At 41.3% G+C, this 27,961-nt stretch overlaps 1 protein-coding gene across 1 annotated transcript in view; it reads right to left on the reverse strand.

Annotated features, from left to right (window-relative positions):
• Positions 1–27,758, reverse strand: part of grm7 (glutamate metabotropic receptor 7) — a 276,820-nt gene extending 249,062 nt beyond the window's left edge. The window contains exon 1 of the mRNA XM_070845371.1: positions 27,246–27,758. Coding sequence (XP_070701472.1) covers positions 27,246–27,758 — 513 coding nt within the window. The remainder of the gene's footprint in view (positions 1–27,245) is intronic.
• Positions 27,759–27,961: the final 203 nt, after the last annotated feature.

Below are 27,961 nucleotides of genomic sequence, written 5' to 3' on the forward strand. Positions count from 1 at the left end.
CTTATTTCTGCGTGGAGGAGCAAAGGAGGCTGCCCGTGCGGCGCTTCAGTAAGGACTGACAGAACCCTTTATTGGATGCCCGTTGGGTGATTTGGACGCTGCAGACTGTTACGACATCCCTCACACTTCAGTTTTGCATTGGGACAAAGAACAGAGCCGCTCAGGTGTCGTATAATTCCCAAATTTTGATTTTAATTGTGTGCTGGAATCCCTAATCTACATGCTGTATATAACGGGTGATATTACAGTCAGGGAAAAGAGGAGTCTGTTGTCTTTCAAATAATAACCTTCTTAATATTATCATCAGATTCACGAGGGACTGTTTAAAAATAATGTTAAAAAAAAAAAAGGATTAACAGTGATGCAGCAAAAACCAGAGATTGTGTATTTTTTAATCCGTGTATCCTTCCTCCTTGACACAATGTGGCGCCCGCATTAGCCACAATGCAACTCAAGCCCTGACACTCGGGTGGGAGATTATGGGGAGTTATGCCGCTAGCAGCTAATGCAGGCTGGAGCCTCTAGCTTGCAGCAGAGGTGAGCAGCGGGCCACGAAGGTCTGCTAAGCTCGCTTAATTGTAACTCCACACCCTCAGGATTTATTCTTTGCCTAACTTGTAGTCTTCAGCCACAACCGAGGCTGACTCGAGCGAAATTACTCAAAGACATTTATCAGACTTTACAGCTTCCTCTGGAGACACCAAAGGTTTTTCTACTACTTTTAAAACATACGCAGTCCTACTAACCAACCCCTGGAAAAATAAATTATGATCAATCTTCTGATTTTTCTTTCTTATTTTTCATCTTTTTTTCTTCGTCCTCCTCCCTCCCTCCCTCCGTTGCTTTGCCTCTTTCCTCTCTTCTTCCTCTCTTGATCCCCGTCCTTCTCCTTTCCTCTCTCCTGAATGAGGCCAAACACATACTCAGCACCCTCCAAGTTGTGCAGATGATAATAGTTATTTCCCAAAGAAGTTGCCATCGTGGCTCGACCTAACTTTTGGCAGTGCTGGGCGCTTGTTTTGATGTTAAAAACTTAAATTCTGTACATTCATTTTGCATTCATCTAACACAATACTTTTTGAATGTGGGCAATGTCTCTCAATGTATGAGAGCATGGCTTTTGTATTATTGTCCTTCTTCATGTACCTTTTTCTAAGTACAGGGTTCACAAAAAGTTAGGGATATTCAACTTTCAGGTGAAATTTATGGAAAATGTAAAAAGTTAATGCTACAGTGATATTATATCATGAAAGTAGAACATTTAAGTATCAGCATGCAATGGTAGTTTCTTCATCTTAAACAATTTATTGAAAGAAAATCTAACAACAGTGGAGGGTAAACGAGGGTAAACGTAAAATTGGGATGTGGCCAAAGGACGTCCACTCCTCTCCTTTCTGTGACTCTTCCAGTCTCTGTATCACTGTTCCAACCTCCTGATGACACTCTGTGACCCTCTAAGCTCAGTGAACACCTCCGTCTGAGGACTTCCTGTTTGAAGCCTCCAGTGTTGAGGTGCTGCTGATCAACTGTTAGGTGTCGTCTTGGTCTCATGATGTCAGAATGTGAACAGCATGATGAGGAGGACTGTTTAAATATCAATTCTAACTGAAGCAGGAAATGTATTGGTGGTGGTTCATCCTGAAATTTCACCTGAAAGCCAAATATCCCTAACTTTTTGTGAGTAGTGTACTTTACAGAATTGTTCATTGTTTTTCGGTTTATCACCCTGGACAGTGTCGGATGGTTAAACCACACCGGCCATCACACAGTTTGTCATCCTATTGGTGTGCATTATGTATAAATATAGGTGTGGTTTTCATTTTTCAAGCATTCTCACCTGACAAGGATCCACGTAGAATTGAGATGTTGCCATTATTAAACTTCCTTCAACTCACAAACCAAGGGACACGTTTACAATACATCAAGATAAGGGTTTAGAGTTCTACCTGATGAAGTGTCTCTCCAGTCCCTGCAGCCCCTCTATCTGTTGTCACTGACTGAAAAGAGAGGTTACTCTCATTGCTTCAGAAAGTCCACTCTTTTTTTCTGTGAGTAGCTCCACATCTGCAAAGTCTACCGAGGACTTGTGCATTCCTGTGAAATGTCAAGGAGACGGTGTGGAAGGGAAGCGAGCATTAGTGCCCGTCATCTCAATGACACTAAGCATCTTCTCTTTCTTTCCCTCAACACAGACCTCTATCCATCCTTAGCCCTAGCCCTCATTGTTCCTTCCTCTGCCTTATTTCTATCTTTATTATTCTGCTCATATTTGCCTGCCCTCTTCTCCTTTGCTATCTTTGTTTGCTTGGTTGCCATCATTATTAGCAGTATTATTAGTATGCAGGCCCGTGCCCTAAGGCTAGCAGTCTAAAAACAACAGATGCTGAATTCACAAATACACACACACAGCATTAACACACTACGAGAACAGGCACAAGTTGAACGCTCTGTAGCAAAAAATCCACTCTTCACGAGCAGCTCAGTTCGACTCAGCATAAAGAGCTGTATCTGATTCGAGCACGTAGAGAACTAATGCTTGCCAATCACGCAGGCTTTCCTCGGCTCTCCAAAGCTTCTCTCTCTCTTACTCTGTCATTCTCTTTCCATCAGGCTCTCTCTCTCTCTCTCTCTCTCTCTTTCCCCTCCATCTTTATCAATCTTTGCCTCGCTTGCCTCATCCTTGTCTTCCCTCTCGCAGCCTCTCTGACCCAGTTGCATACACTCGTCACAGCATAGAGCTCTGCAACTTTTAATCAGACAACTCTTCATTTGGACTAACCAGGACACGCATAATTATAATTGGCTTACTGTATATGAGTGGTCTGGGGTTGTTTCAGCACAATAATAGGATGAACCAGCGTGTCAAACTGGGTTTAAACAGCGAGCGTTTGCAGCATATTTTCAACTAGACTTTAATATGCTAGCATGTTTTTTTATGCGGTTTAATTAGTTTCTCTGTAGTGCACATGAGAACCCTTGCTGTGCCAAAAACAAGATGTGTATCAGTTTACTCATGTTTTCAATTTGCTGTAATTGTTTTTGCTGCATATCATGAATGCATGAACACCAGAACATTTGATAGTATCCCTGCCATGATATCAGATTTCCACTTCATGATTAGAAGAAGAATTCACAATAAAGATATTTATAGAAAAGTTCTTATTTATAATAATAATAATAATAATAATGGAAAATTATTTTGCATATTCAGTAATGGAAGTAATTAAGAAGTACCATGTATCACTGAAATGACACAGACTCCTTGTTATAATGACTAACAATCCAGCTCCAGGCATTGTTATGACATTGTTGGACCTGTGCCACCGTTCCAGACTCATCACAAGCTTTGGACAAACCTCAAGATAAATCAAGTTGTCTGCCAGATTGTGAAATCCATAAAATGGGCCAACGGGGCTTGTGAAAAATCAAATAAAGCCTGTAAAACTTTGTCGGGACAAAGCTTTGCAGAGTCAAACCACACTCAGCTGGTTTCATATCTGTTTAACATTTGGGCTTCGTGCCTTGCTCTGGGGCACACTAATGGCAGATGCTGAGTTTGTGGAGAGTGTTACACAATTATCTTCCCTCTTAATCCTTGGGATCCTCCTGCCACTTCTGTATTGCCTGCCTCAGCTAAAACAACAGTCCTCCCTGGTGTTTATCCGCTCATTATCAGAATGTGAGAAGCAATGGATAAAAAGTTGCTTTACTGTTGGAGGTGTTGGCTAATTTCACTCCTCTGGGAGAAATTAGCATCTCTCATCCAAATTAAGAGAGCAGTTTTGATTTTACCTTGTCCGTAACAAAGGGGACGCTGCAGCTGGCTGACACGGGGGGGGCGCTCATAGAAGAAATACTGGCTTTCTTACTGTAGGATTTCCACTGCATGGTACGGCTCAAGTGGACTCAAATTGCTTTTGGTACCAGGGGTTCTCAGCTGATCATCATAGCAACACAACACGACACAAACACACGGGGGCGATCGTGTTGTGCGTTGCTCCGTCCAAGTCCAAGTCCATTTTTAAAAATCTGGATCAAGTGAATAACATTTCGTCATCAGCCGCCACACTGCAAACCAGAAGTCTGCTTATCTCCTGAGCAACGTGAGGGAAATACACTGAAATGCATTATTAATTCATTTTGTTTTTTGTTTTCATTTGCAACCTACTGAGCCAAACATTGGATTTTTCTGCATGATTAATACAAAGGAAACACAAAGCAGCTGAAAATACATGATTTCTTTGTTTGAAACTATGTCGGTGTTGTGCCGGTTTAATCAAAGCATTTAGTGCTGAAGACAAACTTCTGGTATGAATACATAAAGGGAATTTTCCAACAGTGCTATTCCACTTATTTCCAAAAGTCTCTACAGCGATAATCGGGTTCATCAATCCTTAAGATACATTTAGCAAACATCTGTAGAGACACAGTGAATGGAAACAGCAGCACCTGACTAGCAACCAAATATCCATATCAATATTCAATCAAAGGTCCAGTGTGTGTACAGTACATTGATAATAGGCACTGAATACCCCATTTACACTTCATGCACTTTCATGAAATCACTTAATGCATCTTGGGCAAAGCCTACGCCCAGGACACGCTGCCCACCTGAGCAGCGTGCGTTGCGCAACCTGTTGTTTTTCATTTAAGTGCCCACGTTAACACGATAAAGCAGCAACACAGAGAGGCAGCTCGGCTACAGCTCACGCAGACAGTCAGCTTCTCACCATTGTTTTCAGTATGCAGCAAAAATAGGTAAAGAAAAACATTTTAACATCATACCAGCGACATCAAACACATTTCAGTACAGTTTCAATGTGTGCACCTGTTTGATATGCTACAGTCATAAAAAAAAGAAAAACTCAAACACTTCCTGCACTGGAAGTATTAAAATCCCTTCATTTGCTAATGAGGCTTTTATTTGATGGCCATTATCAAAGGCAAACTCAACGTAGGAAGACAGGATGGCTGGCTGGCAGACAGCACAGCAGCAGCACTGCAGCAGCCACACTGTTTGTGTGGACAACACAAGCGTGCGAGCAGCAGCAGCAGCAGCAGCAGTTCAGCGAGGTAGCTGTCACGCACAGGTAGAGGAAGGCAGCGCGGCACAGGTGCTGCTGCAAAACCGAGCATTTGACTGTTCAGACCACCTCGGGGGGAGTTTTGCTACATATTTTGGCCACATGTTGATAAGGTGTAAATGCATTTGTCGCATACATAATCTTTACTTGCCCTACACTGTACTGTAAAGATATCCGTTGAAAATCAGAGGTTTCTTTTCTTCTTGTGTTTTTGTCAGTTATCTTACAGCTTCAGGAGCATTCTTCTGGACTGAAAGAAAGAAAAAGAGGGGCTGTAATGCGCAAATGAAAGTCTTAAATCTCATCTGGATTTTATCTGGATATGAAACGCATGAATAATTCAAACGGGGCCGTAAAATTGTATGTCAGGCGAACACATTGCGTATGCATGTTAATGTATCAGGTGTTGACCGTCATAGCCGTGCACTCCCACCTAATATCTGAGGAGGTTATGACAGCGGTGGTAGGTTTTTGTCAAGTCTCAGATCAGAGACAGAAGACGAGATTGACCCTGTTGCACCTCGGCAGCCAAATGACCGCATTTGATCAGCCACAGTCTGATGGAAAGCATCAGTGGCAGCAATTGTTGGAGTCCACCAGTGTCTGACGGCCCGCTGATAAGTGGATTAATTATTGCTGCTTGTTAAACTCTGTCCACTGTGTTTTCAGTTCACCAAGAACTGTGTGGGTTACACATGGCAGGCATCCTACACAATGTTTTTGATTAGATACACGGTTAGCTGCTAGAAAAAGAAAAGCACACTCAAAAATTTTGTTTTTATTATAAGCGACACTATAAACTTCCAAAAAACCTGCAGTTCCTGTCTGGAGTGTACTCATAGATAAACAGAAAACTAGAAAAACTATCACTGGATTACTTTGGTACTGAAAAAAAACTTCAAAACAGTTTTGCAGTTACAGGGAACATCTTTATTCTATGGTTTTTAATTAGAAATATGTATCTTTAATTGTTATTGTAATTGTAATTGTTGTCATTGTGTGTGTCAGTGTGATGTCAGGATATGTTATGGTGAGGTGTGGTAGGTGTATGACTAAGTTGGAACCAGACACACACACACACACACACACACACACACACACACACACACACACACACACACACACACACACACACACACAGAAATGAGATATTCACCTGTAAACAGAGTGATTTCTGACAATTTTAAGAATGCAAATGACAGCACTGCTGGCTCAACAGCCAAGATAAGGACCATTCAAAATAACTGCATCTCTGGGCTCTGAGGATACTTGCGTGTGAGCATGTGAGCATGTGAGTATGTGTGTGTGTGAGCATGTGTGTATGTGTGTGGTTACACTTCAGTGCCTGTGTGCTCACATTTTATGTTGATATTTCTGTCTATAGGACTTACAGGATTTACTCCGTGTACTGTGTCTGTGGGTCCAGACATGAAAATGTGTGCGTGTGTGTTTGTGTGTGTGTTTGTGTTTGTGTGTGTGTGTGTGTACGTGGGCGCTGTCCACCCATGTGCAGCTCCTCCCTAAGGGGGGATCGGCAGGGCTAATGTGCAGTGGCAGACCAGTCAACTGATGAGATTCACTCTGAGTCAACTGAGGAAAACACAGCGAGCAGAAGAGCCACAGAGACAATGAGAGAGGACAGCAGTTACTGACTGACTGAAGAACTGATTATCTGACTGACTGATCGACTGGCTCTGGAACTGATTGACTAAATGAAATGCAATGATGAAAATTAAGTACATTTACTTAAGTACTGAACATAAGAACAATTTTGAGCATTCCCATTCTGTGCTATTTTCTATTTATTTCATTGGGTAATAGTGTACTTTTATTTACACTATGGTGTAATATAGTTACTAGCTTGATGAATTAATATAATATAATCATTTCTACAGATTGATGTGTATATATTTATTTATTTATGATATTTGTGAAACCCCAAAGGTATCATTTTTTTCATTTCTGCAACAGATGTAGTCATTTTGTCATCGTTTATAGTCAGTCAACCCTAGAAACATGTGTGTTGTTTTGTTTTTACAGAAAGAAATGCAGAATGATAGGTTCCATTGAGCCACGGCAGCCTGTTGAATTAGACAGAAAGTGACACATGGATTGGAATTTCTATTATTGAGGACATTATAGTAAAGCAGAAGAGTGAATCTTTCTGTGATGTTGACAAAAAGTTGTTCAGTACCTCAGATGGGGTGTAGAGTTGGCCCATATACATGTAAAGTACCAGTAGACTGAGATTGCATCACAGAATGAATAAATCTGATGCTTCCAGCTGATTCTAACAAATCCACTCTACAAAAATGACTAATGACAGGATGATTCATGTGGATGGTGTGATTTGAGGCTCGGCCCCAAACATGGGACTCGCTGAATGAGGCATAGCCCCAAAGTATAGATTTTACAGAGAAAACCAGTGGAGATACTTCAGATAGCTTCATAGAAGAAAATATTTCTAATGATAGGGGGAAAAAAACCCTTACATGTAAGCTCTCCATCCTACAACCGCTGTTCGTACATCAGATTTTATCTGAGAGAGACACAAACCCTCTGTTTGAATCTCACATCACAGTGTTACTTTGAGCTCTTTAACAAGGCCACCTGGTGCGAAGCCAGTAGACTTAATGAAACCACGAGATAACACGATAAGTTCAAGTTCAATCTTAATTGTCCCTAAAGGGAAATTTGCATAGTAGCAGGACTGTAAACAGAGCAGCACACGCTGCTACTAATATACTGCAATATACATGCAACATTATTGTATGAGAGCTGTAGGGAACGTTAATATTTAATACAATAACACTGTGTAGACTGGACTGATTGCTATTAATCCTGTATCCATACTTAATCACGGTCAAGGAACCCTATTGTGAAATGCCAAATACAAACTTAATGTGACTAGATTTGATTATGCTAAACAGCTAATAGCATTACTGATGAATGGCAGGCAGAAAAAAGAGGAGGACAAAGATGTGGAGATCTATTTTTAGATTTAGGATCTCTATTTTGCTTGACTTCTTCTTCATTAAAACCCTTTCCCACCAGCTGACGCAACTCTTCAGCCATAACTGAGTTGCATCTGAACAATGTTGAACAATGGGATACTATTATCTATAGTAAAGGGGTTTGGAGATGATTTGGACTCATTTTTACTTTTCATGAATTTATTTCCACACTACACATTATACACTACAGATAACCAAAGTTTGTAGGATTTATCCTCTGGACACCAAAAGTGTCTGTGCAGAATTTCATGGAAATCACCAAAGTGGTAGACCAACTGTCATGGCTGCTGACATTGCGCTGACCATCTTGTTCAAATTATGCTAATTCCATGCACCCACCAGCTTTCCAACATGAAAAACGGGACAGATGAGCATTTATTTCACACAAATGTTTCATCTGTATCCAGATTCCCCTTGGTGATGTATCGAGAAAAAAACCCAGCCTTTGGTCATTGATAGAATTTAGTTAGGTGTGCTCTGCTGAAGCTTGCATTGACCATAAAACTGAAATGTGGAGCCTGGAGCTCAGCTGCTGCCACAGAGAACACATTTTCTCTATCCACGGCCATCGTCAAGGGAGGCTATAATATTATATATTTCCCCTAGAAAGCCACAGCTGGTCTTCACATTGAAAGAAACATGGCAATATCTGAAAAGCCCCAATGTCCCAACAGCTGCAGAAATAAGCACATATTTAGAAAGTAACTCAAGGGAATGCATGGGGTTTTTTCTTTTTGTTGTTGTTGTTGTTGTTGTTGCTCTTTATAATCCTGTCAAATAAACATCTTTAGGTGCTTTGACGCCAAACATCTTTGGTTCAATTCAACCAAACTCCGGTGTGTTTGTCCGTTTAGTGTGATTCACTTGGGCTGAGGTGACAGCTGACGACCAACCACACTCTGGTGTAGACCATGCAACTGCTTCAAAGTGAACTGCCATGTGGTTCATTTTTGGCGAGCAAGCATTACAGAGCAGCTGCAGGTTTTTTTTATGATGGTACATCCAAAATAAAATACATGTTATGTGTTATATATGTTGGCCATGATTTTTTCTGTGTTGTGAGCAATCTGTAAACAATAAGTATGTATATACTGATGCAATTCATTTGGTATGTATGTCAGCATGTTAATATGGATTTTGCCTCATATGTGGAAAAAGGAGAGGTGTGTTGACCTTGTGTCCTGATTATCAAATACATTTTGAATAGAGATATCTGTTTCTACAAATGAACCCTTCCTGTATTTTCATATATATACAAATATAAATGTGTGTAATATCAAACCTGCACAACACACAATTCAGAGGGCTTGGGTACCGTAGCACATACAGTATTACTGAAGAGAATGTGTCTGCCTTTGTATCTATCTGGGGAGAAAAGTGCATGAAAATATAGTTCCAGTCTCCTGTTTCTTAGTCTCTCACTGGTTTCATGTTTATACAGTCGCTTCCTCTCGCTTCAGTGCTTCTCTTCCCTCCTCATTTCCCTAAGTGCCTTTGTGTGTTTGTGTGTGCAAACGTGGAAACTAGCGGTTGGACATACAAGAACACACACTCTCACGCACAGACAACAGCATACATACATGTACAGGAACCGCATCGCATCGCTGGTGTTGAACAGCAGCAAATGAACCTTGAATTTGGCAATTTGGAAGTTCAGTGCATGGTCTGACTCGCCAATGTCCAATTAGGAGCACATTGTTTGCTGCCATTCATTCAGCACGCATTAAAGCACGGTGCTATTTTGGCCCGTTGATTAGAGACTCACACAATTCTTTGTCAATCAACTTCAGAGCTCAGGTGGGACATCGGTGAGACTGTGCTCGAATGGAAAGAAAATCAATGTAAAACAAATTGATTAAACTTAGTTCATTAAATTCTGATTTAATGAGTTTATAATCAAAGCATTTTCCTCCAGGTTAATTCAATTTTAGTCTAGTGGCTTATAGCCTGTACTCGTGGGGCCTTATTCATGTGATTGTTGAAGGCCTTGTGCGACATTTCAGTGCAGTCAATAATTTGCAGTGATTTGGGCTATTGCATTGTCTTGTTTAGTGTACACTTTGCCAAAAGATAATCCTGGCCATTTGCAAGTTTTGGATAATGGCCAAAGCGGTACATGCCTGCTTTGAAAAGCTTTTGAGTGATGATTTTATAACCAGACTGGAGGCAAATGTGATATGTCTGCCCCATATTATTATCTTAAAGAGTTCAGATGGGATTTTTGTGTAAAGGCATCATTAATCTAACAGCATTGAGTGAGTGGTAGGAGATAGATGCATGCTAACCTGTTGTTAGTGGTGAAAAGCAACTTATGTCAGTACTGTAATGTAGTAAAATTCAGTGCTTAAGCTGCATCAGGCAGGTGTACTGGCAGAAGTACCGGCAACGGATTCTCCGGGAGTGCTGTGGACTGATGTGAGTTCATAAAATAAAGAGAAGAAAACAAGGACAAAATCTCCTGCTTAAATGTTGAGTAATGTAGAGGTTATAGTTAAAAAACAAATAGAAATAACAGCACAGCTTATGTGCTCCCGAGTCCTACTGTGGGAGATGGCTGACTTATCACATATATAGTATACTAATGGAATATTATTACTACCATGTCAGCATTTAAATGTAATCAAGTAAAGCAAACTTTAGCAACTCTGAGATGTAGTGTAGTAGAAGTAAGCCGCATGAAATGGCATAAATACTAGTACAAGCACCTCAAAAGTGTACTTAAATACAACAATGAGGTAAAAGTACCGAGTTACATTCCACCCCTCGAGTATTGCAAAAGAAAGGGGGAAAAAAGTGGTATTATCCTTTAATATCGTTCTCCACCAAATGAGCTGCACCGCGGGGCTCCACAGCAGATTAGCAACAGCCTGAATCCAAAGAATATTTAACACAATTCATTCTCTCCAGTTTAGTATAAATCCCTGTCTGTGAAATGGTCTTTTGGTTTGGGAATGGTCTATAAAATATGTAATTAGCAATCATGTCATATTAACCTTCTGGGTTTCATCAACAGGGAAGTGCTCTGACTCATTTAATTGGCTCAAGTAATTCTGTCTCTTAACTTCTCGTCTGCACAGAAAGTGGGAATGTGTTGTGTTGCGGAGGGCTTCATGAGAAACGATGTTCTTTAAAGACCAAAAAGAATGACAAAAAAACTGAACAGGTCCTGGAAATTATGGTTTTCAATGCCACACAAATAAGAACAAAAAGCAAGACAAGGGAGCATGACACCTTTTCTGTCTCCCCTTTGTTGATGCATTTTAAAATTGCTTAAAAAAATAATCTGAGTAGTGACACTACATATTTAAAAGAATAGTTGTAATATCCCAAACATGTTATGCTCATTTGAGGTGTAAGCTTCTTGTGTAGATGAATAGCAAATGGGAACAGACTTGGTGAATAAATGGTGATGTCCATGAAACGTGACTTAAACGTCACATAAGCTTCGAGTGAAGAGCTGAAAACACACCAGTGTGGAGCGATGAGGACAGTGTAACCTTCCTCACATTAATACATGAAACAAATAGGAATGTCATATTTTCTACATAGTTTTCCATCATTTAAACTTGAGCTCTTTTTAAAGACATCACCTCATTGTGTACTCTTCTTCTGCGGTGGTTTAATGGAGTGATGGAGAGTTAAAAATGGTTCCAATGTGCATTAGTTTTGATGGGAAATTGACTAATGTGTCAGTAAAGAGAGAATGAGTCACTTATCACTGCCATGGCTAATATTTTTATACCGAGACAGGAAATCTATCTAATTATGAACTGAACCTTTGGAATAAGTGACCTTTGGACAACAAGAAAAAAAGAAATGATGTAAGTAATAATCTTCTCCCAAAGTGTGCTGTCAGCTTGTCATGACATGAGGCCTTTGCGCTGCTGGACGCATCACTCAGCCCCATGATTTTCTCTAACTCTGAGTTAATGCTGAAACAAATGAATGGTCATCGACTCGAGCTTGATGAATGTCAGACCGAGAATGCAGTGAGTCTACGGGGATGGTATGGTTGCTATTGATCACAGCCTGAGTGGGAATGTGTGAGTGTGTGTATGTATGCAAATGTTCAAGTCAGAAAGTGAGGAGTGAGAGATGCCTTATTCATTACTGTCATTATGCGTCATCAGCTAATACTTGGAGAATTGAGCCGAGTGATCAGAGGGCTGTAACGATTTCTGGCAGCTTCTCTCTGCAGGGGAATTCTTGTTACGGCACCAACGAGGAAGACAAAGGCGATGACGGGCTGACAAGCGGTCCCAGTGCCCCAGTTTATGACATTAATGAGCTGAAGAAAAGAGACTAGACAAAGTGAGGTTATACGAAGAGAACATTTGTTGGAAAAAAAAGAGAGGGGAGAGCACGCAGACTATGCTGATTTGTGTTTGTGTGGGAAACAAAGTGAAGAAACACTGAGAAATTCTGAGAGGGAGAAAGAACAAGACCAGAAAAATCTGTGTGATAAATAGAGTCTGAAAATGATCTTGATGATTATTTCATTATTTGAGCATGTTAACATGAGAAAGATACGGAAACCTGGATCCATTTTTATGCCCTTAAAACAAACAAAAATAAGAGTCTATAGCAACGCTCGTGGCTCTGTGACGATGCATTAACTAGATGGTAACGTCAGTATTTTAACATGTTCATAACAGCAATGATAAAATGCTAATGTTTAGCACGTGTAAGACGTTCATCAGCTTGATAATACTTGCTAGTGAAGCACATAGAAAACTACAGGCTGATGAAATGTTAGTTTGTCTGGTATTTGGTCATAAATAAGTGTTGGACAATCAGACATTTTCACCTGATGATGGTGCTAGATGTAAAGTCACTGGATCACCAGTTCATCCTGAGGGGTTCATGGGTGTCTGAACCAGATTTCATGGCAATCCATCCAATAGTTGATGAGTTGTTTAACTTAAAACACTACTTAAAACACTGATGGCGGTTCACCAAAGTCAGTAGGTTTCATGCTAAGGGGAACATGAATGTCTGCACAGAATTTCATAACATTCCATGGTGGACCTACAAACTGTCAGACAGGCCAACACTGTTGTCCCTATAGCTATGCTTCCAGCATGGCTGAAAGTGTTGGGTTCACAAACAGAAGAAGAAAAGCAGCCAACATTTCAGCTCTCACACTGTCAGGGCTGCTCAGATTGCTTCACTGGTTCACTGACGCTCTTTTGCCCAAGGTACATCGTTGCTCTACTTTTGACTTCTTTATGGTATGACTTCCTGAACTGATAAACTCAAAGAAACCCCATGAACTCTTCCCACAGCCACGCAGAAGGTGCACTATTGTTGTCCCCTTTGTGACTACAAATCAATATAGGATCATATTTCCTGAGCCATATGCACACAGCCTTCATAATCATCTTTAGAGAGCTATGACTGTTTCTCCTGAGCTATTGAACACCTGAATCCCCCATCAGCCAGTGGACTAAGGATTTCCTTTGCCTTCTGACAGCTGAGGAGTAAATAATTTTGAATTTTGCAAACATTTCCTCGCCGACGGTGCTGCAATGATTTACCCAGTGAGAAAGGTGGTACCACTGCAGTGGCTGAATCTGCATGTAAGAGTAGAATAAACCATAAATAGAGCTTTTATTTTCTTTTTGTAGTCCCAGCAGATATGCAAAATAACCATCCGGGACAGAACCCTGTCTACATGATCTAATTAATGCTTTCATTATTTCTATGAATCACGACATCTGCGTTTGAAGCTGATGTTTCTTTTTTGTCTTGTTCTCATTATACAGTGATGTCATTCTAATTTCACCCCTTTATTCTTCTCATCCAGTGTTCATTATGGTGCTTTTATGGCTATTTACATACCCAGCATTTCCAGAGCAGAGGATTTTTTTTTTTTTCAGCCACGACAGCAGCATGGCTCTATGAATGGCAAAGCTGATCTGTTGGTCCAGAGCAGTTGATCTGTTGGTTGGAGCAGGTCAACCTTTTAACTTATTCTGTGAAATACCTCAAGATATTTGATGAGGTTTTTCAAAGAAGAGATCAGAGGTCACAGTCAGCCTGGTACCTGGTAGATGATGCTTACTGACACAAGGTCTTGACCGCAGAGGGCTCACCCTACGCATAGTGCCACCCTGCTTTATCATGCGTGAATTTTCATGAGAGAAATATTTGCTCTGACCCTTTGTGCTCTCTACTGTGTTTAGATTTTGGAAGATGCTTTGTATGCTGCAGCATTTTAGACTTTTCAAAATCAAGACCACATTCCCCTGCACACTGCCCAAGCTTTCAACACATACTCATCTGTAAAAACATGACAACGGCAGGATGGATCCTAATTAACCACAACTAAGTACAAAAAATCAAATAAACCCTTAAAGACTATAATAACACTTTGTTGTTACAGGTTGATTCCAGACTCAGAACTGTTTATTGTCTCCTCAACTGAAATCATACATCAAATGCACTCACAGTAATTACAGGGCTGCGTAGTGTGCCTACAGTAATGCTGGGCTCCGTTGCCATCGTTTTTTTCTCATCACATCAGTTATGTGAGAGTTGGTCTCTCACCACCTGTTAGGCGCCAAACATGCACACCTCTTCATGGCTTTGTCACACTCCTTACTGCTCGTTTTAAATTATTTAACTTCGTTTCTTCAGTCGGCGAGGAAGTCACAAAATAAGAGTGCAAACATGTAACATTTGTATGCAGGCATGCAGTGTTTGGAAGTGGTGACAACGGTGACAGCTAAGGCGAAGTAACAGGCAGATTGAGAGTGGGAGGAGGAGGAAGCATGGCTGCAAGTTAAAATAGAACTAAAGAACAGAGTGTTGTTGTTCATGCGTGTTGGGAAATCACCGTCATGTTCGTGTGGTTTAGAAAACAGACGTCTTTTCTCAAGGAGTTTGGATAGATATGTTATATTGGCTATAAATCCTATTGTGTGTTGGTGGTAGTATCGCAGACACAAGCAGGTCAAACACTGTTATGTGGGAAGGAGAGAAAAATAGCTCCGTCTTATGGTGGATGAAGACGGATTCAATAAATCCAAAACTCACTATGGATCTATTCTGATTTACTACAGCAGATTTTATGCTGCTAACAGAGCAGAGTCACACAAAACAGTACCAGTGAAATCCAAGGGACCAGTGGGGAACCAGATGTCACACAGTCAGGTGTTTCACTGCTGGAATCTAAAATGAATGTGAGTTTTCCAGCCAGTCCCAGGTCCCACCAGTGAAGCAGCAGGTCAGGTGTGCAGGGCACGGAGTGACACGTTGGACTCCATTGGCTGCAGCGGCATTGGACTCTCTCTGAACTGTCCTTGACTTGCTGAATGACTGAGTTTGCAAAACAACAGGCCTGCTTCCGCTGCGAAAACTTCGAAAGTCTGAGGGAGATCTGACTGGCCCTGCTCCACAAATCACTGACACTCAGAGGACACTTGATGTGCTGCGCGTTGGCGGAAGAACAGCTATTGTCAACATGGGAGTCTACCTCAGATACTGCTGGCCGCCAACACACACACAGGTATAAGAGAGGGAAATATTCACTGGTGCCATTAAGAAATGACATGTAAAAAAACTGATACTGAAGTGATTGAATTCAGTGATACAAATCGATAGAATTATAAGTATGACAGGATAATTAACAGAGGGCATGTTACTGCATAAACATGACCTTTACTGCTAATAATTCTGTACTACTACTACTGATATTTCAAATACACAAAGCTGATAATATTTCTGTACTTTTCCCACTGACATGTCAGCTACATGAAGCTGAGAATACTTTGAATGCAGGACTTTAACAGAGTGTTTTAACATTGTTGTAGCAGCTCTTTCAGACTATTTGAGTACTTCTTCCACCATTCTCTGATACTAGGAAAAAGTACTTTGGTAGCAGTATTATATAGTATTAGTATATATAGATATATACACTGTTGCCCATAAAGTTGGAATAAAATGTTTTTTACCTCTTCTCATGAAATGATTGTGACAATGTGATTTATTCTTGATAAATAAAGTGTATATCTTCTCAACTTTATTGATCAAACTCTTCCAAACATATCACAGTGAAACTTAAACCACAATGAACCTTTGAAAACTGTGTATTCAGGCTTTAACAACATTGGGGGTATTGAACAATTATTCCAACTTTATAGTATATATTATATAGTATTACATAGTATTACTTCATGCTCACTGTTTTCACCATAAAGCCAATGTAAAGAAGTACAAAGGACAGTTGAATACACACCAAGGAGGCGTATATTCAACTGTAATTATGTGGCACAAGATGCAATAGTTATAGCCCAAGGAGGTATCCATAACGACACGCATCATCTGGTCCCCCAGCACTTGTAGGGCACTTGCAAACTCTCTCTACTATCTTATATCTTTCACTGTGGGTCATTTGAAAACATCATGTACAATAAACACTAAAGTGATGTTTTACTGCCGTTAATTGGCAGGAGGTTCACAGCTGTATTTTTCTCCCAGCGCCAAGGAATCACCTGGTCAAAGGCTTCCATGAATCACCTCCAGTAGCCCACAGAGATCATTCAAATGAATGTGACCATCCCTGCTGTACATTCTGCTCCGTCGAGATGTTGATTGGGTTTGTCAGGTTGCATCAGTGCTGTCTGAGTTAATCACTTCAGTAAATAATATTCAGGTGTTCACAGTGTCTGCTAAGTTGACTGTACTTTCTGGCACCACAGCGAGCTGTAAAAAACTTCACCAAGACAAACAGTAAGAGCTCCACCACCTGTGCTTTACAGTTTTCATTCTATGAACATTTCTTTTTTAATCTTTTCTATAAGAACAAATAACAATAAGATATAATAATAGCTACAATTTGAAGTTAAACCTTAAGTGTATCATAGCAGTAGAGCTGAACGATGAATTGAATTCTGCCCTACACTCCACGTGATATATATGGGACTGGGAGTAGATGGAGAAAACAACTAAAAACTACTGAAAATTGCCTCAGCAGAACAAAACATTGAAGAGCAAGACATGTGTTGTTGTTATTATCCCGTGTACCCTACACATTAATATGTTATTTAATTTTAGATCTACAGTTGATTGTATTTTGATAAGCTGTTACACTGTCCCGTTCACTTATTAGTGGATAACGACTATGTTTATAATATAGAAGTTGACTTCATAAGCAACAAAAACTTTCAGAATGTTCTAATCGTTCTGAAGTGTTTACTTTTTCAATTTGGAAACGGGTCTCGCTGCTGCATAAAAGCGTGCACCAAGTCTGCACTTGATTTGGGATGACCACAAATAATTTCAGAAGCACTGTGTTAGAGTATTCAAAGACAAACCACAGTGCCTGACTAAGGCAGGCCCTTGAGGCATGCAGAGTCACGAAGGTTCATCTGTAACGGGCAGAAAAGCCTGTCTGTGTCAGCGCTGCTCGGCTGAGATCTCACCACAGGTTGGATACTGCGTTTGAATTAAAAAAACTCAGACAGATGTAAGGATCAGGCTCGGTACCGGCAGAGCTTACCTTGTGTGCAATTGTAGTTTTCAAAGAATCACCTTTAGAGTACGTTGCAAGAAATGAACAGGAATTATCGGTGTTGCATGTTATTGCAGAGTCATATTGGATTCACAGCCATGACAGTAGCATGACTCTATGAAGGGAAATGTCTTTCACCACTTTCTAGAATAGAAAGTCTAGAAATATCTCAACATTCTCCATTAAATTTGGTGCAGATATCCACAGTGCTCAGAGGAGGTATTTCAACAACTGTCTCTGTCAAGAACAATTCTTAATTTGTTTTTGAACAAGGATTTCATTCTCCAAATTCATGGTCACTAACATAATATGTGTTTGAAGAAGAAAAGACAGGAAGAAGTATTGGGCTTAAATCTGTGGTTAAAGAAGTCTCTCCTATGGTGACAGTTAATTTGCTCAATATAAGCCCATGGATGAAAAACCACTCAGAACCACTGAACTAAATAGATGTGAGCCCAAACCTGCATGGATGTAGAATCACTATCAACAAGCTGAAACAAGCTTTTTAATCTAGAACTGCATCAGCTAACACAGGAAACAGAGTCTGAGTCGTGTCCGGACCCACAGGAGCTTTTCTGCTGCTAATAGATGGGCCAGTGTGGCTGTGTGAGTCTCGGAGGGCTGACTAAGACTACCACAGCTATTCTTTTATACTTAGCAAAGACAACGAGGAGAAAGAGGATTCCCAAGCAGCTGTGACAGCCTACGAAGCAACAAAAAGATGCCCCAAAACAAGGAGAGAAGCAGCAGAGAAGTGGAATTGGCCTCTCCTGGGTGTTGGATTAATAGAATGCGAAAGCTGCAGCTTTGTAAAGGTGGTGGTAAGAGGAGCGAGTGTCGAAATTGGGAGAGAGGAGGGAGAGTGCTGGGAGACAAAAACTCGACAGGGGGGGAGTTTCTTTGCTGCTGTTTCCTCCACCTTTTAATGGCACATGGAATGCAATTTAATACCTCTTACATCGTACTCTCATACTCATGCAGCATCCTGCAGCACAATCCACTGTCACGACAAGCCCACTTATGGCGCTTTTCCATTACACAGTTTTAGCTCTACTCGACTCGACTCGACTCGGTTTGGGTCGCTTTCCATTACAGTAGCTTACCACCTCAAAGTGGGTGGGGTCGTCATAGCAAGGCGGCCCGAAACTCCAGTGGCGTAATTTGTATACGCAACAAACAAACACAACTAAGGACATGGAGTGTTTGGTTTGCGTGTAGCCGTTTACCTCGTTCACCGAAATAATAAAAATGCACGGTCGCTGTTGCCAGGGTTTTAAAAACGGCGGGTTTGATTCTTGTGAACGAGTCGCTCTCATGACTCATCCAGTGATGTCACTCCCTGTCCAATCAGTGGCCTGCAGGCTGTTGACGTCACATTTTCGGCTCGACTCAGCTCGCTTGGAACCTTGGCCGAGTAGGTACTAAAAAAGTACCTGGTAACAGGTACTATCAACTAGTGGAAAACCTTGAAGACCGAGTCGAGTTGAGTCGAGTCGAGCCAAGTAGGTGCTAGTGGAAAAGCGCCATTAGTTTAGAGGTATGCAACGTCTCCTGACAGCCAGCAATGAAATACAGAAACAGAGAGGTTTTTTTTTATTCTTTAAAGAGACTAAATTCACTGCTTTTTAAGACGTTCCTCCTTCTGTAAATATTGTTCGTTTCTCAAATATTGTCTGCGAAAAACAGCCTCTTCACCAGTTATACTCAAGCAAAGCTTGAGCTACGATACTGGATGATGTTTGATTTGCTGCACAGACCTTCATTAATAAAACATTGTGATGTGTGGAATAATATTATTGGATACTGCTTTTAATGCTAAATGTTTCCTCGTAGAGAGAAGGTTTGGGAAGTAAGTCATTCATATTCGTTCCAGTAATGCAGATGTGCAGTTCACTGAGAAAAAGGTAACTAAGTGAGCTTAGATTTTTTTTTCAAATCCTTTCAAACAGTCTGTAGAAACAGATGCAATGAAAGTTACCTTGAATACTGCATTTATTTATTCATTCCCAACTTCCCAAATTATTTTGAACCTCAAAAATGCTGCCGAGCCTGGTTTTGTCTTTTCTCTCTGCACAGCTTCTGCAGTGTGGCTCCACTCCCACGTTGGAAGTGTTTGGAAAGAAATAAGAGACAGATAGAAGGTGGGATATCTAAAACCAACACCAAGTGTTTTAATGAATCAGCATTTCTGTTGGTGCATTTCAATGAATATAGGTCAGGAAAAAGTGTATCCAAGAGTTATTAGTTTGTGTTATCTCCAAAAATAAAGTATACAGTCCCAGAAAGTGGCAAAGCCTGTCCTCGCAGTCAGCGCTGCGGTTAGATACTGCGTGAAATAGTGTTAGCAGATTTGTCTGGAAGGAGTGTCCACTTCAAGGAGAGTCTCGGATAAATCCACTTCCCTTGAATAAATTTAAGGCACCTTTTCACTTGATTTTTGAGCCGTCTGATGTCTGTCTGTTGACAATTGCGAGAGAAATGTTCGAAAAGCTTTGACAGTCAATCCAAAATGGTGGTCTGAGATCTCATTGTGCAAACCTGTCTCTTTGAAATTCTCTGTGTACTCAGCAAAAATGTTTTAAAGGGGAGACAAAACGCCGCCCACATCATGTTTTCTATTAACATAATAAGAAGTGTTGAGCCGTTATTATGAATCTGGCAAATGTACAAAAAAGATGATATTGAATGTATCAGTTAAATGTTTCCAGACGATGTATTTCATGTGTTTTCCTTTGGTTATGTTTAGACACTGGTGGTACTTTGTTCAGAAAACGCTGACTGGCATGACAATATTATAAGTGCCATTTTTGAACAAAATGTAGGTAAAAAACCACATCTGGCTCCACACTCTTCTTCTTTTGAGGTTTTTGGACGATTAAAAGTGTCGGCTCTGTGACCAAAGCCTGTTTGTTGTTTGAGAGCCTGGCAGACGGATGATGAGAGGTGATGCCTCGGCTCTCGTATACTTTATTTCTATTTACATCGCGGTGCTACAATTCAACCTGCGTTTATCTCACAATCTGACAGCCTTAGCGCTGATATTGTGCAGTGTGACACAGATTGCCACCAAGATTTTATTGGAACTCTCACGCAGTGTGACATGCAATAAAATAACAGCAGTGTTGTTGTGTAAAGGCACCTTCAGTGTCTCTCCCGCCTGACTCGCATACCTGGACTGGCCTGAGGGAGGAAACTGGAGCACCGAGAGGAAACCCACAATAACTCCACACAGGGAGCATCAGCTAGGATTCCCCCATGCAGGGACCTTTTTCCTGTGTGGCCACAGTGACAAAAAGTCATTATGCCAACTCTCTCTAATTTAAGTCACCAAAACTTTTCTAACAGGCTTAATTCTGTGTATTTCACACAGAATTAAGTAAAGAATGTTTGAGCCAGGTCTGATTTAGCGCTTTAAAAGGTATAATCGACCTAGTTTTTCTGCCTGGTAGAAAGTGTCTCTGCTCTTCGCTGAGCCCACAGGGTGGCTGTCCAAGCCGGGGTAGCAGCCACAGCTTACAGGATTTGTTTTGGTTTGAATGGAAAATCTTCTTGTCACGCAGTTTAAATACTGTACTCCTTCTGATGCCTGTTCAGCCTACCGGGAAGCTAATTCTGGATGGAAATGCTGGTTACATTCCTGACAGTCTCACTTTCTACCACTGAAGAACCTGGAACTTTAACTTCTGCCACACCACAGCTCACAGTGAGTGGCTACGACTTGAGTCATTCGGGTTTGACATCAACAGGGAGTCGCAGTAAATCATTGTTGCCTTCTAATTAACAAAAGCGTGGTCAGTTTCAAATGAAGGAATTCTGCTCAAATTATTTTCATGGTACAATGTGACACCAATGCATATTCAGCTTTTCTAAGGAAGGCACTATTATTATTATTATTATTATTATTATTATTATTATTATTATTAAACATAATAATAATAATAATAATAATAATAATGAATAATGATAAAACATGCATGCATATTATTATTATTATCTACATTTTTATTTTCTAATAAATGAATAATGCTTAGCACCACAACACAAACAAAAGAAGCAACAGTCTGTTATTTTTCACACAACTCTACCATTCTGTTTCCCTCCTGCTTATTTCTCCTGTTTCATAGCAGTTCCAGTCCAGTTCAATGTGACTTGTTTTATCTGACTAACAGTCCAAAACCCCAAATATATTTCATTTGCTGCCATATATCACTAGGAAACTCTGCAAATACTCACACTTGGAATGTTCAAGTTTTTGGAATTTTGCTTAAAAAAACCCTCCTCAAATGATTCTGATTAATTGACTAAGCATCGCAGTCCTTCTACTCAACCAAGAGTTCAGCAGCATAAACCACTTTACTGTGCACTCACTTGCTCTCCAGACAAAGTGCATTGAAAACAGCCTGAATTCAGATCTTATTTAACGGCACTTTATGCAAATAAGATGAAGTGCTGCTCATTCACAGAGTGAGTAAACGTTGAAATATTGCGGTGACACAAAATGTTGCGCCTCTGATTGTAATTTGCGGCATTCATAATGAATACCCAAATGTATACTATAATAACTTAAGACACATGATGCTGCCAGCGTTTACACCAAATCCCAATATTTCCTCAGTTCTTAAAGCCTACTTGCAGTTAACTGTGAAATAGTAATTTTTTTTTTGCAGTAAAAAAAAATCCTTTTGTTTTTTGCATCTTTAATTTTCTAATCACGTAATGCGTAGCTGTCATGTAATGTGCAAGAGGAACCTCACCCCGTCGCGTTTCCTGTTCTTGGCGAACTGAGTGGAAAAAGCAAGCCTGAGTCTAACACTTGTTCTTTGCAGTAAGCAATGAAACCTCGTTATCTACATTAATATTGTCACATATGGTAAAGTCATATTACATTGTATGTACCTAATGAGCTGTAGCCTACATCCCACCCACTAACTCTCATTACCGCCACCGCCGCTGATGTCAGAACCACATTCGACCACGATTTTTCCTTTTGAAAGCAACCACGCCGACCGACCAGTCTAATTATCTGCCACATATGGAAGGCGAGTACAGACACCCACCTTTTTATGCTTTTTATGAGTTGCGGTGTTGTTTTTTTTTTAACACCACCACAACTCATAAAAAGTTGATGTGACCCAATAGCCAAATTGTTTTGTTTTTATAAGAGAGTTGGGGAAAAGTTTAATTTTCATTTTGCTCTCATGCGCACTAACGTTTATGGCTAACAAAGGGGAGTGTACTCCATAATGTGCATTGACAGGGGGAATTTAATGACCCCGTATCTTCTCTGCAACGTGCTCCTGTGCTGAGTCAACAAGTGTTATGGTCTAATGAAGCACACTTAGAGAGAAAGGGGGGGGGGGAAGAAAAGGAAAGACAAACAGAGAGAAAGAAAAAACAACTTGATGGAAGACAAAATGAGAAAGAGGAGCAGAATGAATAGAGGTAAGCTGGCACACTGGTTGTAGGGCTACTACTTACAATTACTCATCATTATCGATAAATCCATTCGGTGTTTTGTTGGTTCAATGTCAGAGGATAGTAAAAACTACCATGTGAACATTTGCCATTTTTCTTTGTCGCCTATGATTAAAAACTTGTAATAACTAGCCTGCCAATGTTCACCGTGTTAGGTTCAATACATTTCAAGAAAAGGCTCTCAAGTCAGTGTTTAATACAATTCAAAGCGAATATGGAGTCAGGTCAACAGCTGTATTTCAGGAAGGTCTGATGAACATCCAGATGACACGGTGCAACATGAGATTTTTGCTGCACAAAAACGTTCGCATGAATATTTGATACCGTCACATCCCTGACAATGAGAGGGGTCACAGGAAAGAAGACTTTTCCATTCCTCATTCTAATTGCTATACTGGTACACCCCCATTAACTTCCACCCCACTGCCCTACATGCACTGTAAAAAAAAATCTTTTTTCTAGCTCTGACCTGACCCATGATCCACCAGGGGGGGCAGCAGTCCAGACAGTGAAGCCTTAATGTGTTTGCGGTGTGACTCTAGTGCAAACTAGGCCATTTAGGAACATCAGCGGTGTAATGAAGTGAAAACAGCTGTGGAGCAGATGACTTTTCTATCACAGGGGAAAATAATTACCCTCCCATTTCATTCCACTAAGTGTTGTCTCGAAAGGATGCAGAAACTAGCTTCAGCTTCAGCCCTCTTCAACATCTGACCCATTTACCTACAGCAAAAACCTGCAATGATCTGTTCTATATACTTTGAGTATGATGTGAATATAATTTAAACGGAAAATAGAAAACTTTTTTTTTCTCAAGGACTCCACAAATGAGAATGTAGTGGAGAGTACCAACTCATTCCATTCAAGCTTTTTATGTGCACTGAACATCCCAGAGTTAAATAGTTTGGAATTCTAAACAATCTAGACAACTGTTCGCACTTCTAATGATGACTTCAATCTCGAGGTCATTGTTGAGGCCGATTGTTATTGGCTGCTGCACCACTGGCGCCAATGAAAAGGCAGCATTTTCATGCTGTGTGCTTTGAGAAATGTGGGGTGGAAGAAACACTTTCTGCTCCTGGTGAGAAAACAGCCTTTCAAAGTCTGTTATTAAAAACATCCTAAGCCTGGTGACCATTAAATTCTGAAGCTGCGTGGCCATTAAATTCTTTTCAAAATCAGCTTTCAACTAGTGAGAGTTAGCCCGGCCAGAAAGCCAAAGCTTTGAAAAGCTTACAAAAGTTACTAAGCTAAGGCTCAGAAATAAACGAAAAAAATCTTTCCTTTAAGCAGTAGAGATGAGGGGAGTGGTGTCTCAATTTCATTTGCTTAAAAAAGAACCCCCCACAGATTTAGAGACCTACAGAATCTTTAACAAGTTCAAATGAATAAAATCAATTGAACAAATGCTGCCAGAGCGTAACCCTTAAACAAACAGGTCACAAAGGTCAATGCAACCTTTAAAGGAATTACATGAATCAACAACACAGAAAGCCGTCCACATTGAGCCTGGGTCTGTTCCAGGTTTCTTCCTGTTAAAGGGGAGTTTTTCCTGCCACTGTTGCCTCATATAATATCTGACTCTTGCTCGTGGGGATTCTTGAATCCTTAATTTTGAATTCCTGAATCGTTGGGTTTGCTCTCTTAATTAAAGAGTTTGGTCTAGACCTGCTCTTTGTGGAAAGCGGCTTGAGATAACGCTGTTATGAATTGTGTTATGAATTGTGTTATGCTATGTAAATAAAGATTGATTGATTGATTGATTGCTGGCAGCATGGTGGTGCTGTGGTTAGCACTGTTGCCTCACAGCAAGAAGGTTCCAGGTCCGAATCCCGGTTAGAACCTGGGGACTTTCTGTGTGGAGTTTGTTCTCCCCATGCTAGCGTGGGTTCTCTCCGGGTACTCCGTCTTCCTCCCACAGTCCAGAGACATGCACATTAGGTTAATTGGTGCCTCTAAATTGCCCGTAGGTGTGAGTGTGAGTGTTTGTCTGTCTCTATATGTCGGCCCTGTGATTGGCTGGCGACCAGTCCAGGGTGTACCCCGCCTCTCGCTGGGATTAGCTCCAGCTCCCCCGCGACCCTGACGGATAAGATAATGGATAGATAATGGAGGGATGATTGATTGCTTAAAGAGAAACATAACATACTGTTTTAGCTCGAACACGCCGGCTCCACAAATTCAGAAATGCATTTGAACTCTCACACACAATAGATTTTCTCTGAAAAACGCCAAATAACTTATTTTGTAATGAACACCGTAAAAGAGATCTTTAACATAACGGGAGTAGATATCAGTACAATTACTACAGTGTGTGGGAGGTACAGGGAGAAAGAAATGATTGTTTGAGGTCTTTAACTTCAGGTAAAACCCTCTCATTATGAGACACATTAAGACTCTGAAAGGCTGTGAGGGCTTCAGCAGAATAAAGGAGAAAGGGCTGATTTGCTCAGTAAGCAGCAGCAGAACCGGCGAGGGCCGCGAGTGGAGTCAGAAAACACAAAGACAGAGCAGAGGACCCCCCACCTCCCCCACCCCCCCTCCACTCCTCCATCTTCATTCTATGTCCCTCACTCACTTCCCTCTTTGTGCCTTTGTGTTTTCTGTCCACGTCTTTCATCATCATTTGTGATGTGCGTTCTTTGTCTTTCTATGCTTTTTGAAACTTTTCTCTCCATCCTATTCTGTCTTCAGTTTCAATGTGATTAAGTCTGGTTCAAATCCAAAAACACACACCCTGTTGGAGGGGGATCATGTGTTTAGCCACCATATGTGTGTGTGTGTGTGTGTGTGTGTGTGTGTGTGTGTGTGAGTCCACATACTACTGGACCCATTAGCCAATATGCCTTACCTAGTCTGTTGCAGGCCACATTTTGGCCTTTGCCGTGGCTTTAACATCCATACTTGATATGTTGAGATCCACTAAACGTATGCACGATATGATATGAATAAATCCCAGTTTGCGTTATCTTTGCCACCATCTTGACTGCACCGTAACTGAGCCGCTGTCACCAGGTTTTGTGGTCTGTTGCACCATCGGATAGTATTTCCCGTAGCAGCGCCCTCCACAGTCGGGTTTAGGTTTAGGTTAGGTTTATGGTTGATCACAGCAGAGATCTCCTAGTGGAGATGTGCGATTGTCTAGTTTCATTTTGTAAAAATGAAGATTGCTCAGATTAAAGCCTCTCACTTTCAAGCTGAAAGCTGGCCAAGACAGCAGCATGAAAACATTGTTTCATCAGAAATACCAACAACAACAGAGTAAGACACCTGTTACACAGAGACTGCTACATGTCCCCATTACGCGATGCACTTGAAAAGAAGAACAATGCAACCCAGGCAATAAGCATGGAATTAAACTTTAAAATATAACAGAGGTAAATACAATACACATCAAATAAAATTGCACAAAAGATGCGTCTTTAATGCCACAGGGGACAGCGATCAACCCGCTCGTTCATCCTGTCGCCACCACCGGTGGTAATGCTGTTATCCCAACAAACAACGGCATCAAACGAGACCACAAAACTGTGACAGGAAACATTACAACAACAAAAAAGCGTCTTGCTGACTTCAGAAGACATTTCATTTGACATTTCTCAAAGTTTTAACATTTTCTAACCAGTTCAACTTCACATCAACGTGAACACCCGCACACGTGTCAGAGGAAACAAATGCAACCTGCTGATTCTTGCTGAGAATTGGTGATGGTTCCTCAAAGCAGGAACACACACACACACACACACACACACACTAGTTATTGCTATTGCAGTGGGATTCATGGGGATGGGATTCATCATACTCTCACCACCACACATGACTCTGTGAGGGTTTTCCTTCAAGCCTGGCTCACACTGAAAACACTGTGAAAGAGGTGGGGTGGGGTGGGGGGGTTGTGGGTGTGTGGGGGCTTTGTTGTGGAGGAATCCATTGCAAATTGGATCTGGATATCTTAAAGTAGTGAAAACTGTGTATGAGGGTACATTGTTACAAAGCCTTCAGCATTACCTGATCTGGCTCAGCTGAAAGCATTTGAAATTGGGAGGGGGGGGGGGGGTTACATAAGAGGCATGGGGCTGATATTATCGCTGATAAACAATCAGAGTAGCCTACAGTGAGTTCAGGCTTGAGAGGTGGCTGAGAAGAGGAGGACTGTACCTGGAAGAGGCGCAGTATGTTGGCCACCATGATGGACACTGAGCTGGCAGAAGCTCCAATGACCCCCACAACTTTCTCGGGCTTGACAAACACCGGCGGCTCCCCGTTAGTGCACCTCACGTCAGACGTGTCCTTCTGGATGAGCGCTTGGACGAAAGTCAGCGACTGCTCCAGCGCGTACGTGTCCCGGGAGCAGGTGTCCAGGATCCGGGCGCCCAGGGTGACGTTGGGCAACAGCTCTTCGTCGCCGTTGATCTGATCCAGGGCGTACATCATCGCCTCCAGCCGGTGGATGCCGTTTTCCTTCTTGATGTCCCCGCACGGCATCCCCGGGACCCCCCTGGCGTGGACGGGAAAGAGCCCCCCCAGCGTCACGTCGCCCTCCACCCGGATCGAGTGCGGAGCGTAAATCTCCTGGGAGCCGGCCATGTCCAGGAAAGCCTGAACCATCCACAACACCCGGAATGTAAAACCCGGTTTTATTTGGGGGATAGTGTTGGAGTGCCTGCCCATAATGTGATCTGTTCTCCTCCCCGCGAACAGTTCAATCAACGCAGCTCCGCCACAGACTCCGATTGGGGGAAAAAAAAAATGTAGAACCACTGCAAGGCGCAAGGCACTTTCTTTTTTCTTTTCTTTTTTTTTTTAGGATAGTTTTACAAATCCAACAACCGAGTTCATTCTCGTCCTTGATCCAGCAGAGAGAGAGAGAGAAA

The sequence above is a fragment of the Pempheris klunzingeri genome, chromosome 2 (assembly GCF_042242105.1).
Source record: "Pempheris klunzingeri isolate RE-2024b chromosome 2, fPemKlu1.hap1, whole genome shotgun sequence".
In the NCBI taxonomy this organism is placed as follows: domain Eukaryota; kingdom Metazoa; phylum Chordata; class Actinopteri; order Acropomatiformes; family Pempheridae; genus Pempheris; species Pempheris klunzingeri.